Genomic DNA, 26,385 nt, shown 5'->3' with positions numbered 1-26,385 from the left:
AGTGACTTGCCTATAATCACACAGCCAGTATATGGAAGGGGCAGGACTTGCCTCCCTTCTCCTACCACACTATACATACACTCTAAGCTGCCTTACACGGGGACCCATAGTAGAATGCATGTCACAGAAAACTCCCTTGAGGAGACAAAAGGAGCTAGGCAGGAAAGAACATGACTAGCACGGCAAGGGAGTGGAATGAGGTTAAGAGACTTCAAAGCAAGGAAAGCTCATATCCCAAAACAGAACCTAAGCCTCACAATCACCTGAGCAAAACCATTCCCTTCTCCATTTTTACACACAGGTTTCCACAGGCTTCCCTTTGTCCACAGGAGCTAATGTGGTTTGGGCCATTGTGGCTGAGTACAGCAATTCTTAGGTATTTTCAAGAGAAAGGTCTTTGTTTGGTTGGTTTAATCCAGTGTGTATTGCTTTCCCTGCCAGAAAACTTGCATCTCTGGTGCTCATTCAAAACACTGGCACGTGGTTGTAGTCAGAGATTCTGGGCAATCACAATCCAGTGAATTAGGGAACAAGACATGGTTTGAGCAGGCACTGTTGGCTTTTTCAAGTATAATCTGCACATGCCAGAATCCCTCTCTTAGACCTGAACACTGAGGTGGGATAAATTTTGCCTGTCAGTTTAAAGAATGTATATTTCACTTTTTAAACCATCATAGTAACAATAATCAAATCATAGAATTTTAGCAATGGAAGAAACCCTAGCACACAGAATTTTAGGGCAGGAAGAGAACATAGAACATTACATTTTAGAGCTGTAAGGTTAACTTAGGTTAGATAGTACATCTTTGAGGGGACTTGAGAATGTAGAATGTCAGATCACAGACTGTTGGAGCTAGAAAGAGCCTCAGGGGTTATCAAGTTTAGTCCAATGAATAGACTCATTCCTCCCTCTCACAGAAAGGACAACTGAGAGAGGTAAAATAATCTGATTTCACATAACCTCCTTGCAGAATTTTTCTCTGGTTTCAGGATCTAAAGTGATTCTGTCTGCCATTTCCTTCTATTAGTTTGCATTCTACCCTCATTCTTATTTTCTCCTCAGGTAGAATAATGCCCTCCCACCTAGAGGATCCTCTTATTCCCATCTGTAAAATAAGAGCAGTAGTATCACCTAATTCACAGGATTGTTGTGAGGATCAAATGTGATTGATTATGTAAAGCACTTTGCAAACCTTAAAATGTTATATAAGTACTATTGTTGTTGTTGTTGTTGTTGTTAATATTATTCCTTACCCCTTCTTTAAGGACCATCTGAAGCCCAACCTTTGCTAGGGCACCTTCCCTAACTATCCCTTCCCTCCCTTTCCTCTGAACCTCTAAAGAATTTAAAATCTGTAGCATTATTTATCATCAAATTCAATACTGCCCTATGTGATTCACTATTTTTCTTAAGAATATTAGTCCTGTCTCCCCCAAAAAACTACAAACTCTTTGAATAAAGGTACCAAAGGGGCAGTGAAGTGGCACAAGGGGCAGCTAGGTGGTGCAGTGGATAGAGCACTGGCCCTGGAGTCAGGAGGACCTGAGTTCAAATTCGGCCTCAGATACATAACACTCACTAGCTGTGTGACTCTGGGCAAGTCACTTAACTCTGATTGCCTCACCAAAAAAAAAAAAAAAAAAAAGAGGACCAAGTCAGACTCCTGTTTCATCTGCAGTCCCTTACATAAGATTGGGCATAGTTCCAAACTCATTAATAAATTATTTTTGATTGATGGACCTCTCTATACTTTCCCTTAGAACAGGTATCCTTGATTTGAGGTCTAGACCCCCAAAGAGTCCATGGATAGATTTCAGGAGTATCATAAACTTGGGTAGTAAACATATGTGTATATATGTGTATATATGCATACACACATGTGTATATGTCTACATATACATACATGTGTATATGTCTACATATACATACATGTGTATATGTATACATATACGCACATATATATACATATAAATAAGTATATACTTTTTCCTCATTAAACCCTAACTGAAAATGAGCATTTCTTTCAATTATTTAAAAACATTATGCTTAGAAGAGGTCCATTGGCTCCACAAGACTTCCAAAAGGGTCCATGGCACACACAAGTTGAGAACCCCTGCCTTGAAAGGAGGAGAGGGATAGGGAGGGAGTGTTATGGATTCCAGGAGACTATTCTAGGAGCTAAAATATTCTCCCATTCATTACTTGTCCTTAACCTAGAACTACTGAATCACAGAATTTTGGATTTGAAAGGGACAATAAGGGACTTAGTCCAAGCCATTTATTTAGCACAAGAGGAAACTGAGGTCCAAACAAAGGGAGTACTATGTCCCTTCAAGTTCTAAAATTCTGCATTTGAAAGTTCAAGACTATGCGTCAAACAGAGAGGCTCCTATATTTTCTGACTCCCATAACTCCTTGATTCCCAGCCCACCTCCCTAACCCTGAGCCAGCATCCCTTTCCCCATAGGTATTGTGTTTGTGTTCAGAAGGCTAGCGCTTTTTAAGAGAAGAGTCAGCAAAAACAAAATAAAACAAAACAAAACAAAAAACATTCAAAGATCAGCAAACATGCTGAAAACACCAGCAAGTCCACTATTATACATGTTAAATGGAAAGCAACAATCAACAGTCCAGTTTTAACCAGAGAAGTTCAGAAGAGTTGGTTCTTGACTTGGGATCTCCTGTCCTCAGGGTTGCAGGACATTCCCGGAAGTGAGCCTAGACCAGTTTCAGCATGGTTTTGGTTCTGAGTTTCTAGTTTTATTATACAGTCCACAGTGGAAGCTCAGTCAATTATTAAATAGGCTGAGTATTCATTCCATCTTTCCCCTGTCTCTCCTCATGCATATGCCATCTAGAGCCAGCATAAAAAAAGTGGGGACAGTGAACCTGGGAGTCAAAAGACCTGGCTCCTAGTTTTACCTCCACCACTACCTAGCTTTGGGACTTTGGATAATTCACTTTGTCTCTCTGTGCCTCAGTTTTCTCATCTGCAGAGTAGAGATAGAAATGTCTCCACTAACAACTATAAGTACTGTTCGCACAAGATTTTTGCTTAAAAAGATGCCTACCTGTATGGAGAGTCTGGGTCAAAGCATGTCTTGGTGACATCAGTAATCTCGGGGTTGCAGCACTCTCCACCATCAAAGTTGTATCTTTCATAGTTACAATCCATGTCACATATGCCATTCTGCTTCTTCTTGCTGAATGCTGAATGTCGGAGGTGCCTACAGTCGCCACCGTCATAACCTGTCAGAGTGTGATTGCACTCAGGGTCACAGTTCTCATCTCCAATCTTGCTGATATCACAGTTGGCTAGGATAAGACGATGGCGCAGGGATGAATTCTTAACTTCCAGCACTTCCAGCTGCCATGTGATGTTATAGCGGTCAAAGGCCTCTGTCAGTTGCTGGTGCTGGAATTCAATCTGCTGTTGACTGACTGTTGGATTCTCATGGTTGTCATCATAAATGTTCACCACTCGGTAACGTACCAGTTTGGGGCGGCGGAAACTAGGGAGCTGGTTGTAACTGGCAATCACTTCTATATTGTCACAGAGGGTCTGCCCACACAAGGGGGGCTCCAGACTAGTATCAAGCAGTAAACCATGGTGGTAGCTGAATTCAACTTTGGGGCTGCTTCCATCTTTCATAGAAGACCACATGCTTTTCATGTTCTCTAAACTCTCTTGAATAAGAAGCTGAGGTAGTCCAGTGCCTAGTCCGTGATTTGCCTGCCCCATATCCAATATAATCTCTTTTTGAGATCGAGCTGTCTTCCAAAGACTGAAATGCTCGATGTAACCCCGATAATTATGATTTAGTGCATTCCCACCAAGCATGAGCACTTTACACTTCTGGGTCAAAGGGCTAAAGATTCCACCCACTTGCTCACTACCCATTGCAACCTGGGCACCATTCACATAGAGCTTCATCAATCGTCCATCATATGTGGCAGCAAGGTGCATCCATTGATTAGGGAGGTAGCTTCGATGAGCGTTGATGGTAGTCACCTTCCGAGCCCGGTCCGTCTTCATGGAGAAGAAGTAACGGGGATCTCTACTGCCCTGGTCACTGATGGTGTGAATCCCCACGGCCCATCCTCGGTCACGAGAGGTGTAAGAACATTTGTCATACAGTCCTATGTGTCCCCAAGAAAGAAATATGAATGAATAAACATAACAAAACACAAAATTGTTTCCCCATCCCTTCCCAACTTATGAAAATCTATCTTAGCAATTAAGCCGCTGCAATAGCTAGACAGGAGAATTGGGGGTCAAGTGCTCCAGACGTGCAAACTAGATATGACTCTTATTTCCTGGCCAGAGGCCAGGCAAGCTGTGACATTCACTATAAAGGAAAGTCATTCTTTGTATCTGTATCAATTTTATCCATAGGGTAGTGAAGGTTCTACTTCACTGTTGATCTTCCAGAGGAAACCTCAGAAAATGGCTTTGCTGATTTTATCTCTAGATCTATTCTTTTGTTCATCCCTGCCCTAACTACCCTGTCTGTCTTTATGAAGATATATGCCTTGTCTTGAACTGACATTTATGCATTCATACTTTCATAGGTTCAGCATACTGAATGTAGAAGACTATGCTAGGTATGGTAAAATAAAGTTTAAATAAGATAAAATTGCTTCCTTCATAGAGCTTACAGTCTAACACGGTGATACGACAAATACAGGTAGCTGTAATACATAGTATTCTATAGGTACATAAAAATTGCAGAACAAAACACTTAATAAACTGTAAGGGGATGAAGGAACAGATCTATAAGGTTCTCTATTTAAAAGAATATTTTAGTTTTAGAATCTCAGAGTTGGAAAGGACTTCAGAGATCATCCAGTCCAATCCCTTCTATATAGATGCTTCAAGTAGGAACCGGACCAGACAAGACATCAAGCTTGTGGCAGGCAAAATTCCCAGTACTAGAGTGCAGAGGACTAAATTAAAATGTAATTAGGAAACGTTTAATGAAGTAAATAAAAATACAACACAACATAGATAATGTTATTTTGTGGTTTTCTAAGTCAATAGGCAGCCAACAGGGAGGCATTTCTATTTGAGTTTGATACCACTAGAAGACTTTGCCCAGCTCTGCCTCACTTAAATCCAATTCACTAGCAACTCAAGACATCACAGTCATGATGTCATTGGTCCTCTTCCAAAAGGAAGGATGAACAACAACAATAATAACTAGACTGGGTGACCCTTAAGGTGCCTTGAAATTCTGAAATCTGAGGTCTCTGTGAAATACAGAATATAGAATGGTCACTGGACAATAACAGATGAGCCAGAAAGAGAAAGGGAAGAGAGGGAGATAAAAATGAATGCAATATACCCTTTTAGACAATTTCTACTTCAGGCTCAAGATTGATTTCTGCCATCATAACTTAAGCTGCACATTTTCCATTAGCGCTAATAGGATGCTCATGGAGAATGTCCAGCATAATAAATTGAGAATGTCCTCACAGTCTTTATTCAGACATTGAACTTAGGGTCTTGCACTAAGTATGAACATAGCTATTCTTTCTCTTTATGTCAGAGAATGTCTCAATCTGGCAACTTCTTGCTGACCAATCTCCATTAGATCTCTAAGCCCAATTCACTAAGCTAATCTCAAGGCATTTTATGCTCATTTTGTACACCAATCCTATCCTAATTTGCATCATATTTATCCCAATAAATACCTTAAATCTCCTTTTAGACTCAAAATTACTTGAAGGTAGGAACTATGTTCCATTGGTCATCTTAACCTGACCTAGGAAAATATACTGCACATAATGGGTATTTAAGAAATGTTAACTGATGAATAAATCATTCTCATAATCATATCTTTTTTTCTTACTCTATATTCACAATCAATATAATTCAGCAAATGCTGGTTACATTTCAACTACTGTATGTACAAGCTCCTGGGGTTACAAAGGTGAAAAAAGACATAATTTCTACTCTCAGTGAGCAGATAACATGACAGGGGCCACACAGCATGTCAACAAACATGTATGAGATACAGTAAAATATGATAAAGACAAAGGACAGACCAGGCAAAGCACTATAAGAAAGGAGAAGAGAATGATTGCTTTCATCTGGTGGCATCTCAGAAAATTTTATGGAAGAAATGTCACTTCACCTGTATCTTGCAGTAAGTAAAGTCATTTCATGTATCAGAGAAGCAGGGAAAGTGCATTTCAAGCAAGGAAGAGATGGCCTATGCAATGTATAGAGGAGGGAGATTATAGGACATGACCTGGGAATACCTACTTGCCTAATCTGGTTAGAAAATTAGATGGCATAGAAGTGAAGAGTGTGAAATAAGGGTGAAAGGGTGGCTGGATCATGGAAACCTTAAATGCTGGTCTAAAGAGGGTATTTTGTCACACAGGGAAGGGAAAGCCTTCCAAAGGTTTTGAAAAGAGGAGTGATATGGTCAGACTGATCACCAGGAAGATTAATTTGACAGCTGTGTGAAGGATGAGTTTGAGAATGGGGAAGAAACTGGGAATGGGGGAAAGTATTTGGAAGCTATTTCAATAATCCAAGGGAGAATTAATAAGGAACTGAACTAAGCTAGTGGCTATGTGAATGGAAAAAATGAGATGGATAGTCAAAAGAAACTGCCAAGGCAAAATTGACATGATTTGAAAACTAACTGGACACTGGAAGCCAGGAAGAATCAGAGGTTTGAGTTTTGGGGGTGGGTATTGGGAGGATATTGGCAACATCAACAGGAGAGAAGAGGGAGGTGAGAGGAAGAAGATGATGGATTCAGTTTTGGGCAATTTAAGTATGAAATGCCAATAGGATATCAGATGTAAATATCCTGTAAGCTAGTATAGCTGTGGACCTGCATTTCAGGCGAGCTAAGGGCTGTATACATTCATGAATGCTGCCTATGTGTACATATACACCACACACACACACACACACACACAACATACACACATTGGTCTTAGTTCCAGAGTTGTTCCCTATACTATGATGCCTTTTTTGTGTGTCGGGGGGGGGAAGTGTGGGGGTGCACAAAAAGCAGCATGGTGAAGTAGAAAGGGAGCTAGCCTGAGAATAAGGAAAACCTAGGTTCAAGTCTTGCCTCCAAAAAATTAAAGACTATAAGCTGCAAAGCATTTGACATTTGCAATATTAAAATGAACTTCTTCAAAGGAGTTCATTATACCAGTGAAATCCCAAACATGAAACCCCGTTCTACCTGCCTACCTATATGCATGTTTTGTTATTCTGTTGTTTTCAGTAGTGTCTGACTCTTCATGACCCCATTTGGAGTCTTCTTGGCAAAGATACTGGAGTGCTTTGCCATTTCCTTCTCCAGCTCATTTTACAATTGAGGAAACTGAGTCAAACAGGGTTAAGTGACTTATCCAGGGTCATCCAGCTAGTAAGTGTCTTAGGCCAGATTTGAACTCTGGAAGATGAGTCTTCCTGACTCCAAGCCTGACACTCTACCCATTGCACCACTTAGCCGCCCCACATGCATGTATGTGAGTCACCCGAAAAGAGTGATGAGAGAGAAGAGATCTGAGGATAGAATTTCCCTTGATGGAGACAATATAACTACTTGTACGACATTGGTCAAGTCATTTAACTGGGCCTCAGTTTCCTCAAATTTAAAATAAAGGGGCTGGACTAGATAGCTTCTGATGCCTTCCAGCTCAGGAGGTATGAGCTTTGGATTGACATTTAGAGGAAGAGAGGAAAAAGTTGAAACCTTTCAAGAGATGGAGAAATAGTCTAACAGGTAGGAGAAAAACCAGGAGAACACAATGGCACAAGGGAGGGGAAAGTATCCAGAAGGAGGAGATGTCCAGCAAAGTCTAATATTAAAAAAAAAAAAAGTCAAAGAGGATGAAAAATGAAAAAAAGGGCAATGGAGTTAAGAGGTGATTGGTCGGGGGCAGCTAGGTGGTGCAGTAGATAGAGCTCTGGCCTTGGAGTCAGGAGGACTTGAGTTCAAATCCGGCCTCAGACACTTGACACTTACTAGCTGTGTGACCCTGGGCAAGTCACCTAACCCTGATTGCCTCAGCAAAAAAAAAATTAAAAAATTAAAAAAAAAGAGGTGATTGGTGATCTTGTAGAGAGGTAAGGATTGGAAAGCACATTGCAGGGAATTGAAGAGCAAGTAGAAAATGAGGAAATGCAAGTTGCCACCTTGGACTATTACTGGGGAAGATCTTGAGATGACATCTTGAGAGGGTGGCAAGGTGTACTGTTTTTCTTAAGGACACGAGAGACCTGAGTATTTCAGTAGGAGGTGAGGAAGGAGCCAGCAGAAGGAGAAACTATCAGAAAGACAAAGAGTATAGAGATTGTTAAAGGAGTTGGTAGACAGGAAAGAAAGGAACAGTGAGATGAAGGGTGCTCATTCATATCTCTAGAACTAGAACTGAAAGGACACAGGAAATCAAAAGATACTGACTCTATCTATGCTCTTGGGCTTGATAGTCTGGGATTTGTAGCAAGAAAAGTAAGTGGGAAGAGAATGAAATACACAAGAACATAAGAAAAATATGGCACCCATATTACCGCCCATGAGTCAGTTTGCCAAAAACATGAAAACCTCCACAAACTCCCACCAAAGGAGCCCACTTGGAAATCATAAATCTTTGTCACCTTAGTCGGCATTAGGAGACAAAATATTAAGGCCTCCTCCCTCCCTCACACCTCCCAGGGTCTCAGCCCTCACTTCTGATTCTAACCAAGTTACTCAACAGCCATCTGCTAACGATCACTCATTAACAGTGTGGTCTTGTCTAGTATCAACAAGAGCAAAGGTTACCAGAGGGCTCATTGTATTTTCTTTCCCACCTCCCAGCCCTGACCCCTCCTTCTCCTCTCCCCATCCCCCCCCCACCCACTCAAAGGAGAAGGAAAGTCACCTCTAATGGGAAAATTGAAAATTTTGAAACAGGCCATCCCCCCAACCCCTCTTTTATTTTGCTGGGTCTCTTAGTTCCCCCCCTTTCCTGTTGCCTTTGGAAGGGAGATCCCAGGGTTAGGAAGGTAAAATGTTTATACATCTGTAGGGTGCCCTCAGTTCAGAACCTTTCTGAGACCAGCTTTTGCTCTGACTGTGCCTCTGTTCAAAGCAAAGACAGAAAAGGGGAAGAGAGCAAGAACCCAAGAGACAAAGCGAAAGAAAAAGGCGAGGAATAGACTTAGAAGTAGAGGAGACAGGCAAAAGAGTAGGGTTCCTAGGAACCAAGGGGCGGGGGAGGGAGGAGGCAAAACAAAAACATATTAGAAGACAAGAGAGGTTTGAGACAATGTTCCCAGAAATTCTCCGGGAAATATTTACCTGGGAAAGGAGACAGGAGAATGCAAACTGGGAAGTTCAGGGCCAGGGTTATGGAATTTGTTTATTTCTCTGTAAAGTCTGTTCCTCCCAAAAATTCATATTGCCATGTGTATTCTTCAATAGCTAAAGCTACTTTTTTCTTCTCCTGTTTCACACCTAACAGTGCTTCAAACAAACTATGCACTCTGGGGCATACAGAGAGACCCTCCAACAGATGGGGAATGGGGGAACAGGAATGGAGATCAGGATGAGGGAGTAGTGCTTCCCAGTATGAGCCTAGGCAGAACAATCCCAGAGGATTTTCCCTGGGAGGCCACATCCAGATGTACCAAGCTGGAGGGCCACACATAATTCTGCATGTGATTTGCATATCATTACCATAAATCCATATCAACTCTGAAGTCTAATGGAATCTTACCATTTTATAGGACCTTGGACTTGATTTGTTCAAATTCCTCCATTTTACAGAAAAGAAAATGAGACCCAGAGAGGTTGTGACTTTGTCCAGGCTCTTCAAGCAAGTGGTAGAGTCCGTGTCATAGAATATTGGGATTTAGGGAAAAAAGGAACCTCACAAATGGTCGTGGATAGAGTATTGACCTAGAATGTTGGAAAGACTTGGGCTCAAATCCTATCTTTGTTACATACTAGTTCTGTGAACAAGGGCAATTTATGTAACTTCTTAGAGCCTCAGTTTCCTGAGCTTTAAAATGGGGATAAGGATGCCTGTAGTCCATACTTCATAGTACAATTGTTGGGTTCCAATGAGATAATGCTTATAAACTTAAAGGGCTATTAAGATGCTTATTATAGAGGCAGCTAGGTGGCACAGTGGATAGAGCTCCAGCCAGTCAGCAGGACCTGAGTTCAAATCCAACCTCAGACACTTGACACTTACTAGTTGTGTGACCCTGGGCAAGACACTTAACTCCATTGCCCAGCCAAAAAAAAAAAAAAAAGATGCCAATTATTATTATACTATAGACCAAAGATTCTTAATTCAGGATCCATAAACTTTTTCTTTTTTAAAAAAATATTTAATAACTATATTTCAATACAATTAGTTCTCTTTATAATCCTCTCTATTTTATTGTATGGATTTAAAAACTTTTTTCTGAGGAGTTCAAGTTTTCCCCAGGCTGTCAAAGAGTTCCATCAAAAGAGGTAAAAACCTCTGATCTAGACCAACTCCTTCATTTTACAGATGGGGAAATTAGGCCCAGAGAGTTGAAAGTAGCTTGTATAAAATCAAAAAGATAATAAATGACAAAGTTGGGATTTGAGTATAAGATTACTAGAATTTACACTACAATCACCTTTCTTCTATACTTAGGCAAATGTTAAACAAGTCATTTCAGAGGTGTGGGAGGTTACTGGCTTATTGTCTTGGACCCAAGAATAGTTGAAAACTTAAATATGTGCACATCAAGATTAACTCAAAATAAAAAGACTAGCTCTCCTGATTCTCATTCCAATCCTCTTTCCACCCCATAATGTTGTTTTCCCCATAAATTGTATTCAAGTAGAAATGCCTTTATTGTTTTCCCATGAGTTGGATATCTATTTTTAGTTCCTTTCTACCCATTAATACAGATACCTCAGAAGTGTAGAGTAGGAAGATGGAAAACTTCAAAACCAGGGTAGTGGGGACAGCCAAAAGACCCTCAAGAACCCAGAGAAACGGAGAAAGTTTACTCCAAATACTAATTAAGCAAAATAACAACAACAAAGAAGACATTAATGTTTTCTAGGTGGTAGAACAAAGTAAACTTGGAAAGATCACAGAAACTTTCCTTCCTGTACACAGATTTCAACTCAACAAACATTTATTAAGAGTTTAATATGTGAAAGGCAACTACTTTTGCTACATTTGCAACTACATTTCTATTATGTTTATCACATAATGGAAAAGGGTTATGTGGGAACTCTGGAGACCTGAGTTCTAAGCCCACCTGAATCTTCCACTGAGGCCTGTGTTGCTGTGGTGAAGTAAGGCACTTCAACTCTCTGAGACAAAGTTTTCTCAGCTCTAGACTAAGAGGTCTGAACAAAATGTTCTCTAAAGTCCCTTCTAGCACCAACATTCTATGAGTTTATGATCCTAAGAAAGATTGAGGGAGGACATATCATATGCAAAGTATTCTTGTCAATGACCTTTTCAGAGTTGGAAGGATCCCAGCTGAATAGGCAAAGAAATGGGGATGGCAATTATCAGTCTAGTCTAGCTCACTGTCAAATGCTATCCAAATGCAGGACATGACAACAATGGTGGTGGTGCTGATGATGACAATTTTCTTTTTTAGGAGTAAAAGGCAGACATCCTTGCCTGATATTCAATTCCGTCCAAAATCAGGGTCCAGCTATAAGTAAGCTTGCAAACCCACCTCATACCATTTCCCATCAAATACTCTATTCACAGTCCCCAAACATTGTTCTGTGATTTCCAACTACCAGGCCTTTGCTTACTTTCCTACAGTTGGAATGGCCTCCTTCCTCTTCAGCTTCACTCAATCGAGTGCGTGAAGAATTTGTTTCCTGATGGCACCAGTGGAAACTGATTACTCACCTATCTCATTACAAAGCACTCTCTAGTCATCTTGTGCATTTATCAAGTTCTAATTTGTACAAGTCCATCTATATCCATATGTTAGCATCCTACTAGATTGTAAGCACCTTCAGTGTGGAGGCTATGTCTTATCTTTGCATTTCTATCTCTACCCATACCAGAGACTCAAACATAATCAACACTTAGTGTTTGATGGATAAAAGAATAAACAAATGTCTCATAGTCAGTCAATAAGCATTTGTTAAGTGCCAGGCACTGTGTTAAGCTATGGTGATATAAAGAAAGGGAAAAGAAGATGGTCTCTGGCCTGAAGAAGCTCACATTCTATTGGGGGAGACAAGCAAACAAGTAAGTACAAACAAGCTATATACAGGGTAAAAAGGAAATAATTAACAGAAAGAAGGCACTAGAATTAGTAGAAATTGGGAAAGGCTCCCTGTACATGGTGGGATATTAGATCAGATTTGAAGGAAGCCAAGGAAACCAGGAGATGGAGATTAGGAGGGAGAACATTCCAAGACAAAGCAAATGCAGGTATGTCTTGTTTAGAGAATGGCAAAAAGGCCAGTGTTACTGGATCAAAGAGCACGTGGGAGAGTATAAGATGTAAGAAGACTGGAAAGGTGGGGAGAAGTAGGTTATGAAGGGTTTTGACTACCAAAGAGAGGATTTTGTATTTGACCTGGAGAATGATAGAGAGCCACTGGAGTTTATTGAGTACGGGGGGTTACACTTTAGGAATAGAGAATTGACTGGAGTGGGGAGACATGGCAGGCAAAACAACCAGCAGGCTATTGCAATTGCCCAAATGTGAGGTGATGAGAGCTACCTGGGTGGTGGCTGTATCGAAGGAGAGAAGGGGGAATATGTGAGATATTACAAAGGTGACATCAACAGGGCTTGGTAACATATTAGATATGGAGGGTGAGAGATAGTGACAAGTCAGAGATAGGATCTCAATTGTGAGCCTGAGGGACTGGTAAGATGATGTTGTCACAGACAGTAATGGGGAAGTTTGAAAAAAGGGATAGTTTAGGGAAAGAGATAATCAGTTCAGTTTTGGACATGTTGAGTTTAAGATGTCTACCTGATATATTGTTCAAGATGTCTGAAAAAAAAACATTTGGAGATGTGAGGTTGGAGGAAAGCAGAGCTGGATAGGGAGATTTGAGACTCATTAGGATCACAGACTGAGTTAGATGGGATCTTAGAGGTTACAGTATCATAGGATAATAGTTCTAGGGCTGCAGGAAAAAAAAAAAAAAACAAAACAAAACTCAGAGGCTACCTAGTCCAGTTAGGTGGCACAGTGGATAGAGCACCAAACATGGAATCTGGAATACTCGAGTTCAAAACTGGCCTCAGTCACTTATTAGCTATATGACTTTGGCCAACTCATGTAACCATGTTTGCCTCAACTTCCTCATCTGTAAAATGAGCTGTAGAAGGAATGGCAAACCACTCCAGTATCTTTGCCAAGAAAACCCCAAATGGGGTCACGAAGAGTCAGACATGACTGAAACCACTGAACAATAACAACAAATCTAGTCCAACTCCTTCAATCTTAAAGATGAGGAAAGTGAAGCCCAGGGAAATGAAGTGACTTGCTGCACAAGATCACACAGGTAGTAAGCAGAAGAGCCAGAATCTGAACTCCTTGGACTCCTACTCCAATACATTTCCTTTGTCTCAAGCTGCCTCCATCTGCCCATTTCAGAGGTGCTTTAGTAGTTCCCACATCTTTCACAAACAAGGGTAAATCTGTGAGGACTGAAGTGGGAGAAGGGAAAAGGGTTTATCCTCCCTCCCTCAGGCTGGTAAGTTAGGTACCCAAAGAATACAAGGAAGGGTGATAAAATGCAATTAAGAAAGGGGAATTTAGGTCAGCAGTGAAAGCAGTAGTCAGGGGACCAAGAGTAAGGAGCTAAAGGTTAGGGCTGTTTTTTTTTCTTTTCTTTTTTCCCCCTTATTTTGTTTTCCTTTCATACTTTAATCGCTGTTATCGAAGCCACAGAGGAATGCTCAGGAGAGCAAACTTATAGAAAGCTTTTATCTGTCCAGAGGAGGGTAATTAAAACAGACAGATTTGGGTTAAGTATACCCATGTTCCAAGCAATAGGGTGAGAGAAGATCCAGTGGAAGGAGCTGGCAGAGTTCTGTCCTCGGTACTGGGAGGGAAACTGGGATTTCATGGAGAACATACAGGCTATCTCCTCCATATCTTCTCTCTCCCTCACACAGCATGACTTAAATAATTCAAATGAGGATAGAAGCAAAAGGGGGGGCTACCTAAGCCCATGCCAACCTCAATGACTGACAGGCTCTTTGATTGCACCAGGCACCTCTGGGTTTTGATGGTCCTGCTTTGCTGGGTGAGAGGGCGGGGGAGTGATAAAGGGAAAGGCAACTGTTCTCCTTCCGTACTCACGTAACTAAGTTTAGAACAGTCCTTTCAGATCTGCAGGCTATTTGAGTTAGGAGGTAGATTCAGAACAGCATGACATGGGGGGCAAGAATGCTAGATTAGGAGTCTTGGGTTTAGTCTGACTCTCCACTTAATAACAGTTTGATCTTCGAACCTTGTTTTCGTGCACTTGTTTCAGTCATGTCCAACTCTTTGTGACCTCATTTGGGGTATTCTTGGAAGAGATACTGAAGTGGTTTGCCATTTCCTTCTCTATCTCATTTTACAGATGACGAACTGAGGCAAACAGGATTAAGTGACTTGCCCAGAGTCACACAGCTAGTACATGTCTGAGGCCAGATCTGGACTCAGGAAAATGACTCTACCTGACTTCAGGCATGACACTCTATCCACTGTGTCACCCAGCTGCCCTCTTTGAGACTGGATGGGAATTACAGCTCCTTCCATATCTCCCTAAGAGTTTTAACTAAGTATCAAAAATGATAATACATGTGAAAACAATTTGAAAAAAAATTCAAATACTAAGAAAGTAAGGTGCTATTCTTTTAACCTGAGGATGGTCTAAATTCTTTTGAATATAGCTCCTAGTCCTAAAATCCTTTCTACCATTTTGCACTAACACAAACCTTTTTTTTCTTTTTAATAGAATCCTAGACCATAGAATTTTGGAGTTGCAGGGCACATTATTTCCCTAGGCTTCCTCTAGTCCTGCTCATACCTGAGCAGAAATCCCCTCCACAATTTTTCTGGTTAGTGGCCATCTGGCCTCCATATTAAGATATCCAGTGATAGAGAGCTTATTACCTCCTGAGGCAGCAGTTCCATCTATTTTTGCCAACTACAATGGTCACCAAGTTCTTCCTAGATGAAAATGGTCTACTTTCCGTGTATTATTTTCAGATCTGCCTTCAAGGATATAACAGAACAAATATCTCTTCTACAGGATAGTCTTTCAACTCCTTGAAAACAATGAATGTCACTGTCCCCCAAAGTCTTCTCTTGCTATTTCCATTTTCTATTTCCTCAGTCACTTCAACTGATCTCTATAGTTGACAAGTGTTTTGGTCCCTTCACCATTCTGTTGCCTTCCACTATTTGTCCTTCACCTTGATATAATTTGAGGAATGACCTCAATATTCTGGGGCAATTAAGTGGATCAGTGGATAGAGCACCAGGCCTGGGTTTAGAAGGACCTGAGTTCAAATCTGACCTCATATATTTAGCTGTGTGACACTGGGCAAGCTGCTTAACCCTGTTTGCCTGAGTTTCTTCATCTGTAAAATCAGCTGGAGAAGAAAATGGCAAACCACTCCAGCATCACTGCCAAGAAAACCCCAAATGGGGTCATGAAGAGTTGGACATAACTGAAAATGACTAAAAAACAACAATAACAATATTCTGGAATTGAATATTATATTCCGAGTAGAAACTAATCAGGGCACAGAACAGTGGAATTATCAGCTCCCTCATCCTGGACACTAGATTTTTATTATTTTAGCCCAATATTTGATTTGTTTTCTTTTTTTTTAACAGAGAGTTTTTAGTTTACTATAACTCCAAGTGAATCATTCGACAAACATTTATTAAGCACCTACTGTGTACCTATGCACTGGAGGTACAAATATAAAGAATGAAACAATCTATCCTCTCAAGGAACATAATGTTTTTTCAAAGAAGAAAATAGATACATATATAAGCATTATATATATATAATACACACACACACACACACACACACATATATATATACTGATCATGAACCACTCCTGTTCTGTCTCTCAAATGTTGTTATCTGTGTTTTAGAAATGACAGCATTACATTGATAACAGGGCTACATCAATGATTACATTGATAAGGTCCAGTCTATATTCTGCTCTTATCCCTGCTTCCCTCCCCCCTTCACTCACACACAGGCAGAAACATTGGACCCCTCCCCCCCCCCACCACTACCACCACCTTGTGTTGCTATTTATTTTTCTTCTTTTTGTAGAATAGCTTCCACTTACCAAATTTAACTTCACTCTATCAGAGGCTGTTAGAAACCCTTCCATTTCGCTCCCTTTCAGAAAGCATGTATTTTTTTTTAAGAAAGAAATCCATTCTAACCTTTCTTGCTCTAGAGATTCACTAGCCCCACTAATTGGGCACCCCATGGACCAAACAAGATCGACTTTGACTTCTCCCCAGTGCCACTCTTGAAAAGCAGCATTCTGCTGTTTTGTAATTTTGATTATTTTGTGACTCAGGAGCTTCTCTCTCTCTCTTTCTCTCTCTCTCTCTCTCTTTCTCTCACACACACACATAGACACACACATACACACACACAGACACACACACATATGCCACATGCTGCTTTCCAGGAAACTACTTGCTACTCAAAAACTGTGTTGTCCCCAGACAGTCAACACCAGACACTGTCCATTTTAACTTCATCATTACCTGGTGGCAGGGGTAAAAATCTGGCCATAAATACAGCTATTAAGTGGAACAGCCAGTAGGACAGTCAAGGGAGACAGACCATGTGTTGTAGTAGAAAGAACGATGGATTTGGATTCAGAAGACCTAGGTTCAGATCCTAACTGTGTCACTACCCATTTGACCTTGGGCCTCAGTTCCTCCCATGTAAAATGAGGGAACTGGACTAAGGTCCTTTCCAGCATTAAACCTATGAAATTCTGTGGAATTCTGGGTACCCTATGAAGTTCTAGAATGACACAGGGACAGCAACCATCAAAGTAGCCTGTCCAAAGTTGGGATTCCCAAAGCATATCCAGACAAACCCACAGAGTAAATCAAGGGCATTTCTAGCCCAGAAGAAGAAAACATTATAAAACTGGTTTTTGTTTGTTGTTGTTGTTGTTTCATGTCTGACTCTTCATGACCCCATTTGGGGGTTTCTTGGTAAAGATACTTGAGAGGTTTGCTTATTCTCTCTCCAGCTCATTTTATACATGAAGAAACTTAAGTAAACAGTGTTAAGTGACTTGCCCAGGATCACACAGCTGCTAAATGTCTGAAGTCGGATTTGAACTCATGAAGATAAGTCTTCCTGATTCCAAGCTCAGTGCTGTGTGCACTGTGCCACCTAGTTACCCCAAACCATTAGTTGGCCTGCTAGAATTTTAGTCTATGCCACAAAAATGACAGATTCACAATAAAAAATTGGGATGGTTAATCAGATTATGAGATCTAAGAATTCTTTTCAGCTACATGAATCTGTCCCTCTTTGACCCTTAGTTTTTTATATCATAAAATGGGTATATTAAACACTAGCCCTGCCTATGCTACAGGGAGGTTGTGAGATTCAGACAAGAGAATGCATTTGAAAGCATTTCATAAAACATAAAGCAATGGGCAAACACGAGGGATTCCTATCTATATGCCTTCTCCAGTCTAGTGAAGCCAGTATCTTCACTGACCCCTGAACAATTATGTTCCTACCCGACTCAGAGACTGGGCTGTGTTATGCCCCTTCACTCTCCCTTCTCCCACCTAATATTGCAAGGCCTACTTCAGATTTTGTCTCCTCCCAAAGGCCTTTCTCTCTCACTCTAATAATCTCTACTTTTGCTGGACTTCTCTAGCATTTATCCATCCACTTTACTCTGGCATTTAATAGTACATTGACTTTCGCATTGTCACTTAACTGTTGTGTGAATTAGTAAACTTACAGATTCAGAGTGTTGGAATTAAAAGGGACTTTAGAACAGAGAATATTAGACCATGGAATACAGAATGATAAAATTGAAAAGTAGGTGAGAATAAATTGAATGCTAGAGAAGAGAAGGGACCTTGGAATATAGAACATTGAAAGCAAAAGGGAGCTTAGAACATAGAATGTCAGAGCTGGGAGGGACCATAGAATATAGAATGTCAGAGAGGGGAGGGACCATAGAAAACAAAATGTTAGAATGTAGAACACAAAATATTTAAAAGCATCTTTAGAAAATGGAGCATAAAATGATGGAGTTAAAAGGAATTTTAAATGTAGAATGTCAGAGCTACAAGGAACCTCAGAGATCACCTAATCTAGAAATTCTTTACTTTTTCTAGTCTCAGACCCCTTTGTTTGTCTTTCAATTCTATGGTCTCTTGTCTCAGAACATTTTTTTTTAACGCAAAAAATAAAATAACATAGAATCACAAAAGAAACCAATTGTACTGAAATACAGTTATCAAACTATATATTTTAAAAGAAATGTACAGATCATCACCTCCTGGAAATCTCTCAGGGTCCAAGGATTCTCTAGGTTAAAAACTCCCCATTTGATCAAATATACTGATTTTACAGATAAGAAAGCTCTGTGTAAGTCCCCAACTAGACTGTAAGCATCAATAGGACAAAGAATGTCTTACATTTCTGTTGTTGTTTTATTTTTTCTATTCCTCCTAGTGCCTATTATGCACATAATAGTAATGATTTAGAAGGCATAAAACACTGAAGCAATCTTGGAGCAGAAGGTAAGACAGTTCCCACCTCATTGAGCCAAGTGATGTAAATTTCCCAACGCAGCCAGGACCACAACAAGTTATGCAAAAATGCAGACCAGACAGTGTGGGCTGTGCACCCCAGACAATAGTTCTTCTCTCCAGTGGGTCTATGATTGACTCCTACTTGCCTACACTGAAGAGGAGAGGTTAGTCTTTCAAGGAGAAGAGATGGCAAAGGGAGATAATGATGGGATTAGGCAATGCAGGTCAGTCTGAGCTATGCAACCCCAGTGAAATCTGAAATGACTTCCTGAAGCAGGAATATCAGGGCTGGGTTGGCAAAGCTGATGGAACATAGGTCAAATGTGTTTCATAGGGCTTATCACAGAATGTCACAGAATATTGGAGCTGGAAGAAACAACAGAAACCAACTAGCCACACCCCTTTAATAATAAAAAAGAAAATGAGGCCAGAGAGGGACAAAGACATAACTAGAACTCAAGTCTTTTGACTCCCAGTTGAACACTCTTTCTGTAACTATTCTGCATTTGATGAATCATTTAAAATAATTCACCTTTGAAACTTCTCCCACAAATCCATATTTTGCTTCACACCAGCCTTATTCATTGCCCAACAGGAATATTTTCATGTTAAAACAGTATTTTGTGTTTAAATATGTGGTTTAAGATTTACAAAATGGCATCAATTTGATAATACCATAGTTTGTTTCTATTTTGAAATTGCTTATTGTTCTATCAGAACCTTTATTAGTCATTCTAGAGTTACAAATGCTTTGTCAGTATATGATTCAAGATTCACTACTTCCAGGAAGCCTTACCTGATTGACTATCCATGTCCACCATACCTTTACTGCCTTACTTCAAGTCATTATTTTTTTTTTAGCTTCTATAGGCCTACAACTGTAGGAGTCACAATACAGAAGTGAGAGAAAACTCTGCCTTTTAAAAACTTATGATCCTGTTGGTGAGACAAGACTAGCACAAAAGACAAAGAACAATACCAAACAACATGTAATGCAGAGGGAAACCATGTGGTATAGGCAATAAATACTCTGGGCATTCACACATGGGAAAGATTCTTGTTGTATGTAGGTCACTATAGTCAGGGAAGATACTCTATAAACCTATTTCTTCATCTGTAAAGCAAATGTCTGAATAACTGCCCTACCTCATTAGGCTGTTGTAAGGATCAAGTAGGATAGGGGCAGCTAGGTGCACAGTGGATAGAGCACTGGCCCTGGAGAGTTCAAATCTGGCCTCAGACACATAACACTTACTAGCTGTGTAACCTCGGGCAAGTCACTTAACCCCATTGTCTAGCCAAAATAAATAAAAATAAATAAATAAAAATAAAAAAATAAATAAAAGAAGCAAGTAGGATAATGGATGTGAAATCATTTTGTAAACCTATTGTTGTTGTTCAGTCATTTCAGTCACGTCCAACCCTTCATGACCCCAAATGCGGTTTTCTTGGCGAAGATACTAGAGTGGTTTGCCATTTCCCTCTCCAGTGAATCCATTTTGTCAGGCAATTAGAGGTTAAGTGACTTGTTCAGGGTCACACAGCGACGAAGTGTCTGAGGCTGGATTTGAACTCTGGTCTTCCTGACTCTAGGCCCAGTGCTCTATCTATTGAGCCACTGACTGCCTCCAAACTTTTTAGTACAGCACAAATAAAAAGTGTGACAATGCAAATGTATACCTGCAAATGTATATGTGTGTATATAAACACATGTGTGAACACACATACATATACAAATGGCGTCCAAAAGTCTTAGTGTAGTTTTACATATCTACTAGCTGTCTAGGTGATACAATTTAAATGACTTGCTGATAAGCAGTCCAGAATAATTACCTGAGTAATACAGATCCTGGATAACAATGTGGAGGGCTTCAAATACCAAGAACAATTTAGACTTGCTGCTAGGGGCAATAGGGAGCCATGGTAGCTTCTTAAACAGAGGAATGACAATCAGTGTAGTGCTTTACAAAGATGCATAGAAGACTTTCCTAATAATTCCTAATAAAATAATTTTCCCAAAATAGAAAAGATTGCTTTGCAAGATAATGGTTTCTTCTCCTGAAAGTCTTCAAGCAGAGGTTGGCTGACTGATGACTTACTGGATATGTGGTAAAGGAGATTCCTGTTCAGTTTCTAATGCATCAGGTCAGTAGCATCAAACAGGAATGGATGAGCTGCATATTGATTTAGAAAACCACAAAGTAACATTATCTATGTTTTATTGTATTTTTATTTTTTTTTTGTTACACATTTCCCAATTACATTTGAATGTGGTTCATACCCTGGGGAGTTTTACAGATTTGGGGAGTTTGATCCCTCTGGATCTTGTGAGGTCCTTTCTAACTCTGAGATTCTATAACTTTGTGAAGACTCTGGTGATTTGCCTAAGAGCAAATCAAGGAGGGAGAGTGGGCAATCCAACTGGAAAACTGATGAAAAAGCCCAGGTTAGTGGGCAGCTAGGTGGCACAGTGGATAGAGCACCGGCCCTGGATTCAGGAGGACCTGAGTTCAAATTGGGCCTCAGACATATAACACTTACTAGCTGTGTGACCCTGAGCAAGTCACTTAACGCCATTGTCTAGCCAAAAAAAAAAGAAAGAAAAAAAGAAAGCAAGAAAGAAAGCAAGAAAGAGAAAAAGAAAGAAAGAAAGAAAGAAAGAGGCCAGGTGAAAGGTAATAAGGGCTAGGATCATATTGGGAAGTGGGAGTAATTAAGTAGCTTTTGAAGATCACGTTGTCACACCCTTACTTTTGTTCTACAGTTATGTCACATATGAAGAGCTAGGGTCAGGCACCTGTAAATTTAAGACAGAATCTGAAAATGGTAGTCCATGACCACCATGCTTATGTGTTATTCATTGCCTTCAGTATGGTACATATAATAAAGAGCAAAATTTTCTCACATGAAAATATGTGCATTAAATAATGCCATATTAAAATTGTACTTCATATATGCATGTATGTATGTTTGTAAATGTATGGATGTATCTTATTATGCCAATTCTATTGGAGCTCCTTTGGTAGTGATGATGGAGGTATCTCCTACTTTCTTTCATATTCCAATTCTATAGTAACTAACACAGGGCTCTCTTTCCAAAAGTCACAAAAAAATCCCAGCTAAAATAAAGGATAAAGAGTTAAATTTTCACCCAAGAATTTCAAAGCCCCCAACACATTGCGTCTTGCTGATGGGTATGTACTGGATTGATAAAAGCAGTGAAAACTAACTTGAAAGCACCAAGTTAGCCTAAATGTTCTGAAATCTATGTCTTTACATCCAAACTAATTTAATGCCATTACATGCCCCTGTCAAACATTCTAGAGTACTATTACTTACTGGTTAAGTAGGAATTTATTCTGGTATTTATCACTTGCTTCATTAACATACTTGAAAGACTACAGGTCAAACCCCATCACAACGAATCCCACAGGATCCTCTCAAATCTTCTGTTACAACAAAACTCTCTTGTTTTGGATATTGTTTGAAATAAATTGGTCATAAACATGGGCTTCGAAGTCATTCTTATAGAAAGGCAACTAACTGCACTGGAAACTTGTACTGAACTCAGAATTAGGATATCCTGGCTCACAGGATCAGAGAATTTATAATTGGAAGGGACCTTGAGGATCATCTATTTCAACTCCTCTCATTTCACAGATAAGGAAAGTGAGGCCAACAGAGGTGAAGGCTTGCTTAAGATCACAGAGCTAGTAAGTACCTGAGCTAAGATTTGAACCTAGATGCTCTGACTTTGCTCTTTCTGTTGTGCTACACTCTAAAGAAAGAGGGAGGTGATCTTTCCCCAAACAGTTTAAGAATTTCAGTGGCATGGAGCTTCTCACTGACTGGCTGGATGATCAAAATATAATAAGTAAGCCAATATGTGTATAGCTAAAATATAAGTAAGCCAATGCCAGGAGAAATTCTTAAATTAAGCATAGACATCTTTCCTTCATATGTTCATAGAGTCTCCATGCTGTGGTTCATCTCTGACAATATTTTCATTATAGTCTGGCTTCCTTCTACCACCTATCACACTTCTAAACCACCACATGCCCCACCATCAGCTGGTATGTACTAAAGGAATGCAAGCTCATTTTAATTACCTATCTTTCAAGGCCCAGTTGAAGTACCACCACCATGACGATGCCTTATTCTGACACTCCAGGCCTTATTCATTTCCCCTCACAGGTTCATAGAGACTGACCTTGTCTTGCAAACCCTGCCAACTCTACAGTTGAGGAAACTGAAGCTCAAGGAGTAGAAGCAACATAGGAAGTGCAGAACAAGCTCTTGAACCTCAGGTCTCTTCAGCCCACTATTTTTCTATACTAGGCAGAGTTATTAATAATTCCTATACCACTTACAGATGATTCCATATAATTTAGCAGTTAGCATTATACTTCTTTCTCTTGTGTTTCTTGCTGGTTGTTGCACATGATTCATGTCTCTGGATAGATTTTAAGCTCTTTAAGATTAAGGACCATGCCTTGTTGTCTAAAGCTTCTTATATGATCCACAGTGCCTAGAAAACACACTACTGAGGACTAAACAGGTGCTCAGTAACTCCTTGCCCACTGTTTGGCCATCAAAACAAAATGAGGAAATTAAATCACTTGTTCCTTTACCCTTATTCCCATCCTTCCTAGTGACCTCTCCCCTCCACCAAATGATTAATTCTAAGGCCAAAAATAAATGGTTTGGAATTCTCTGAATAATTGAAAGTCAATGTAAAGAGGTTAGAGCACTAGACATATAGGCCAAAGGTCTGGGTTCTCATCCTGGCTATTTTGCTTCCTAGCTTTATGGTTATAGGTAACTTACCTAACTTCTCTAAGCCACAATTTTATCTATTAAAAAATGAAGATAATATTATTTGCATTACTGAGATAAATAAAAATGAATTTGAGTTATTTCCAACTCTACATGGAGTTGTGAAGGCAATTTATAAGGAAAAGGCTCAGACTTTCCTTAAAAGCACACACACACACACACACACACACACACACGTATTTATGTATGCATGTATGTATATATGTGTATACACACATATATGTACATGTATTTTCGTCCTAGAATTGAGTTGGTACTGTTCTCAAAGTTTGTATCAGTAGAGTATAAGCTCTTGCAGTTTCTACTATGCTGGAAAAATATGAATGCAGTAATGGACTGTTTGTGCTTTCCAAGGACCAGCCAGACTAGGTATTAAGACTAAGGTTTATCACCACTGGGTTGGTAACTAGGTGATGAATTATTTGACCAAAACAACCCATGAAACAATGGACCCAATGAAACGAAATGGTCCTGAGTCTGTCTCCTTCTTCGGCTGGAGGGCTGGTGGTAGCAGGTCAGAAAAGAAGGAATCACACACTTTTTTTTTGTCTCTGAACATGATTTTAGCTGTTGGTAATATCAATAGGATTTTCCTCCAACTTATTGGGCATCAATACAGACTATCACCATAAACAAGAAGGCCAAAAAACCCTAAAAACTACTGCAGTAAAGGCACATTTCATCTCCTTGCCTAGTGAAGAAATACAGCAGCAAGAAAAACAATGGTCAAGAATACAAACTCATTCGTCGAATCTTACAAAACAATATGGTGGAAGTTGAAAAGCAACATCACCTCATAAAAAAACCAGGAAGTAGTAGGGGAAAAAAAATCAAAAAGTTTAGATAGTTCACTAAGCCAGATTATACCGAAAGCATAAAGAATGAAACTATAACAACAAATGAATGAAAAATGGAAAAGATCCATCAGGATCTCTAGACCAAATTTTTTTTCCTTGTCAATGACTTATATTTGGACTAAAATATCACACTCTTTGATGTGTAGTATGAAGAAGTAGAAATGGCACTGAAGCAGAGAAAGAAAAGATGAACAACTGGACCAGTCCAAGTAAACAGATCAGTAGTCCATCTTAGAGGTAACATAATTTTGAAGGTACTAAGAATTTTAATTTGGAGGTGTCTTAAAGTAGGAAGGATGTGCTCTGCTTGCAACAAATCATGGTATGTAATTACTACCAGAAAAAAAGGTAATTCAGAAAATATCAATAATCCACATGCCTACTTTCTCATCTCAAAATATGAGAATAATCTGCATACATACAGAGGACATTCTTGATGAAAATATAAGAAGAGAACAAGCAGGCTTTTACAAATTATATTCTATAATAGTTCACATCTTTGCAGTCACATGGGTGAGTAAAAGGTATAGAGAGTAGCAAAACAAAACAAAAAACATTTTCAACTAACAAAAAAAAAACATTTGTTTAATGGTATAAAATCTTTCCTTAATAATTCTCCTCCAGCCAGGTGTCTCCCTGCCTATGTTAAATCATATAAGATTCACTGAAAGGTTCAACAATAAGGGTCACTTAATGAATGACTTTTTCCTAAAAAAAAAAAAATTACTTTGTATTTCACAATCACAAACTTAAGCCTACTGTCTAGCCAGATTGGTTGAGGGAAAAGAGAAATACTGAGAGAGGTGGTAGAGGCAGCAGTGTTCAATAGACTGAACAAAGCTAAGGTTAACAATGATGGCATCTAATGACCTTGCACTTTTTAATTAAGTAGCATAATTAAGGTATCTAGGTGGAAATGTAAATTAGAGAACTGAATTTGGAATCAGGAAGACTGGAGTCCAAATTCTACCTTATATATTTACTATCTGTGTGATCCAGGGCAAGTTACTTAGGCACTTGATTTTAATTTTTTCATCTGTAAAACATATTATAATAGCAATGACATGACAGGTTTCTGTGATGATCAAATGAGATAACGTGCAAAGTGTTTTGCAAACATTAGTGCTATACAAATTCTACTTATTATTATTAAATATTAATTATGCCTATCTAGGAATAAAACTGTGAGACATGCCCACCAAAGGGAATTTGCCACTATCATAAATAATGTTCAGCACAGAGTCCAAATGGAAAAGGAATTGCTATAGATGGTGAGATCCTTCAGGTGCCCCATTTTCAGTTGACATTGTGCTGATTACAACAAGCCCTGGAATAATACGGAGCCTCCTGAGATCCATAATCACTCAGAAGAGTTCAGCCTAACGATCCACATAGGAAAATCCAAGTGAATAAAGAATGACTCTTGTCTAGGTTATGATGCAATTTGTTGGGCAGTTCATCCACCAAGATGGATTTTCCACCATATGTATCTTGTACAGAAACTGTAGACAGACAGTGAACTGGGACCAACAATTGGGTATGAAGAGAATGAGCTGGATAAGAATTCTTTTAAGAACTTAAAGCTTCTCCTAGATACAAAATCCCATGTTTTAACATCAATATTCATCCAGCAATGTTATATAATGTAAATCATGGACTAGAATCAAAATCATAAGTGATCCAAGGGATAATGTAGAGATACATTAATAAAGAACAATGAAGAACTATGTGCAAAAAGTTACATAAAAGATAAATGACCAGAAAAAGGGGTTAGTCAAATAGTAAGAGCAAGAGAAAATCAATGAATAGCCCACAAGCTGCATTGGTGTCCATATATCAAGAGACTTAGAAGTCTACCAACATGAAGACAGAACTTCCGTGGAAGATATTTGGGACATAGGAGTCAC

The 26,385-nt window shown here is 39.5% G+C and overlaps 1 protein-coding gene across 1 annotated transcript in view; it reads right to left on the bottom strand.

Annotated features, from left to right (window-relative positions):
- Positions 1–26,385, bottom strand: part of LOC114046873 (pappalysin-1-like) — a 280,259-nt gene that overhangs the window by 238,268 nt on the left and 15,606 nt on the right. The window contains exon 2 of the mRNA XM_027867456.1: positions 3,073–4,141. Coding sequence (XP_027723257.1) covers positions 3,073–4,141 — 1,069 coding nt within the window. The remainder of the gene's footprint in view (positions 1–3,072; positions 4,142–26,385) is intronic.

This window comes from Vombatus ursinus, unplaced genomic scaffold, assembly GCF_900497805.2.
Source record: "Vombatus ursinus unplaced genomic scaffold, bare-nosed wombat genome assembly UNPS02014786.1, whole genome shotgun sequence".
Lineage (NCBI taxonomy): Eukaryota > Metazoa > Chordata > Mammalia > Diprotodontia > Vombatidae > Vombatus > Vombatus ursinus.
This window is presented reverse-complemented; position numbering and strand designations above follow the sequence as displayed.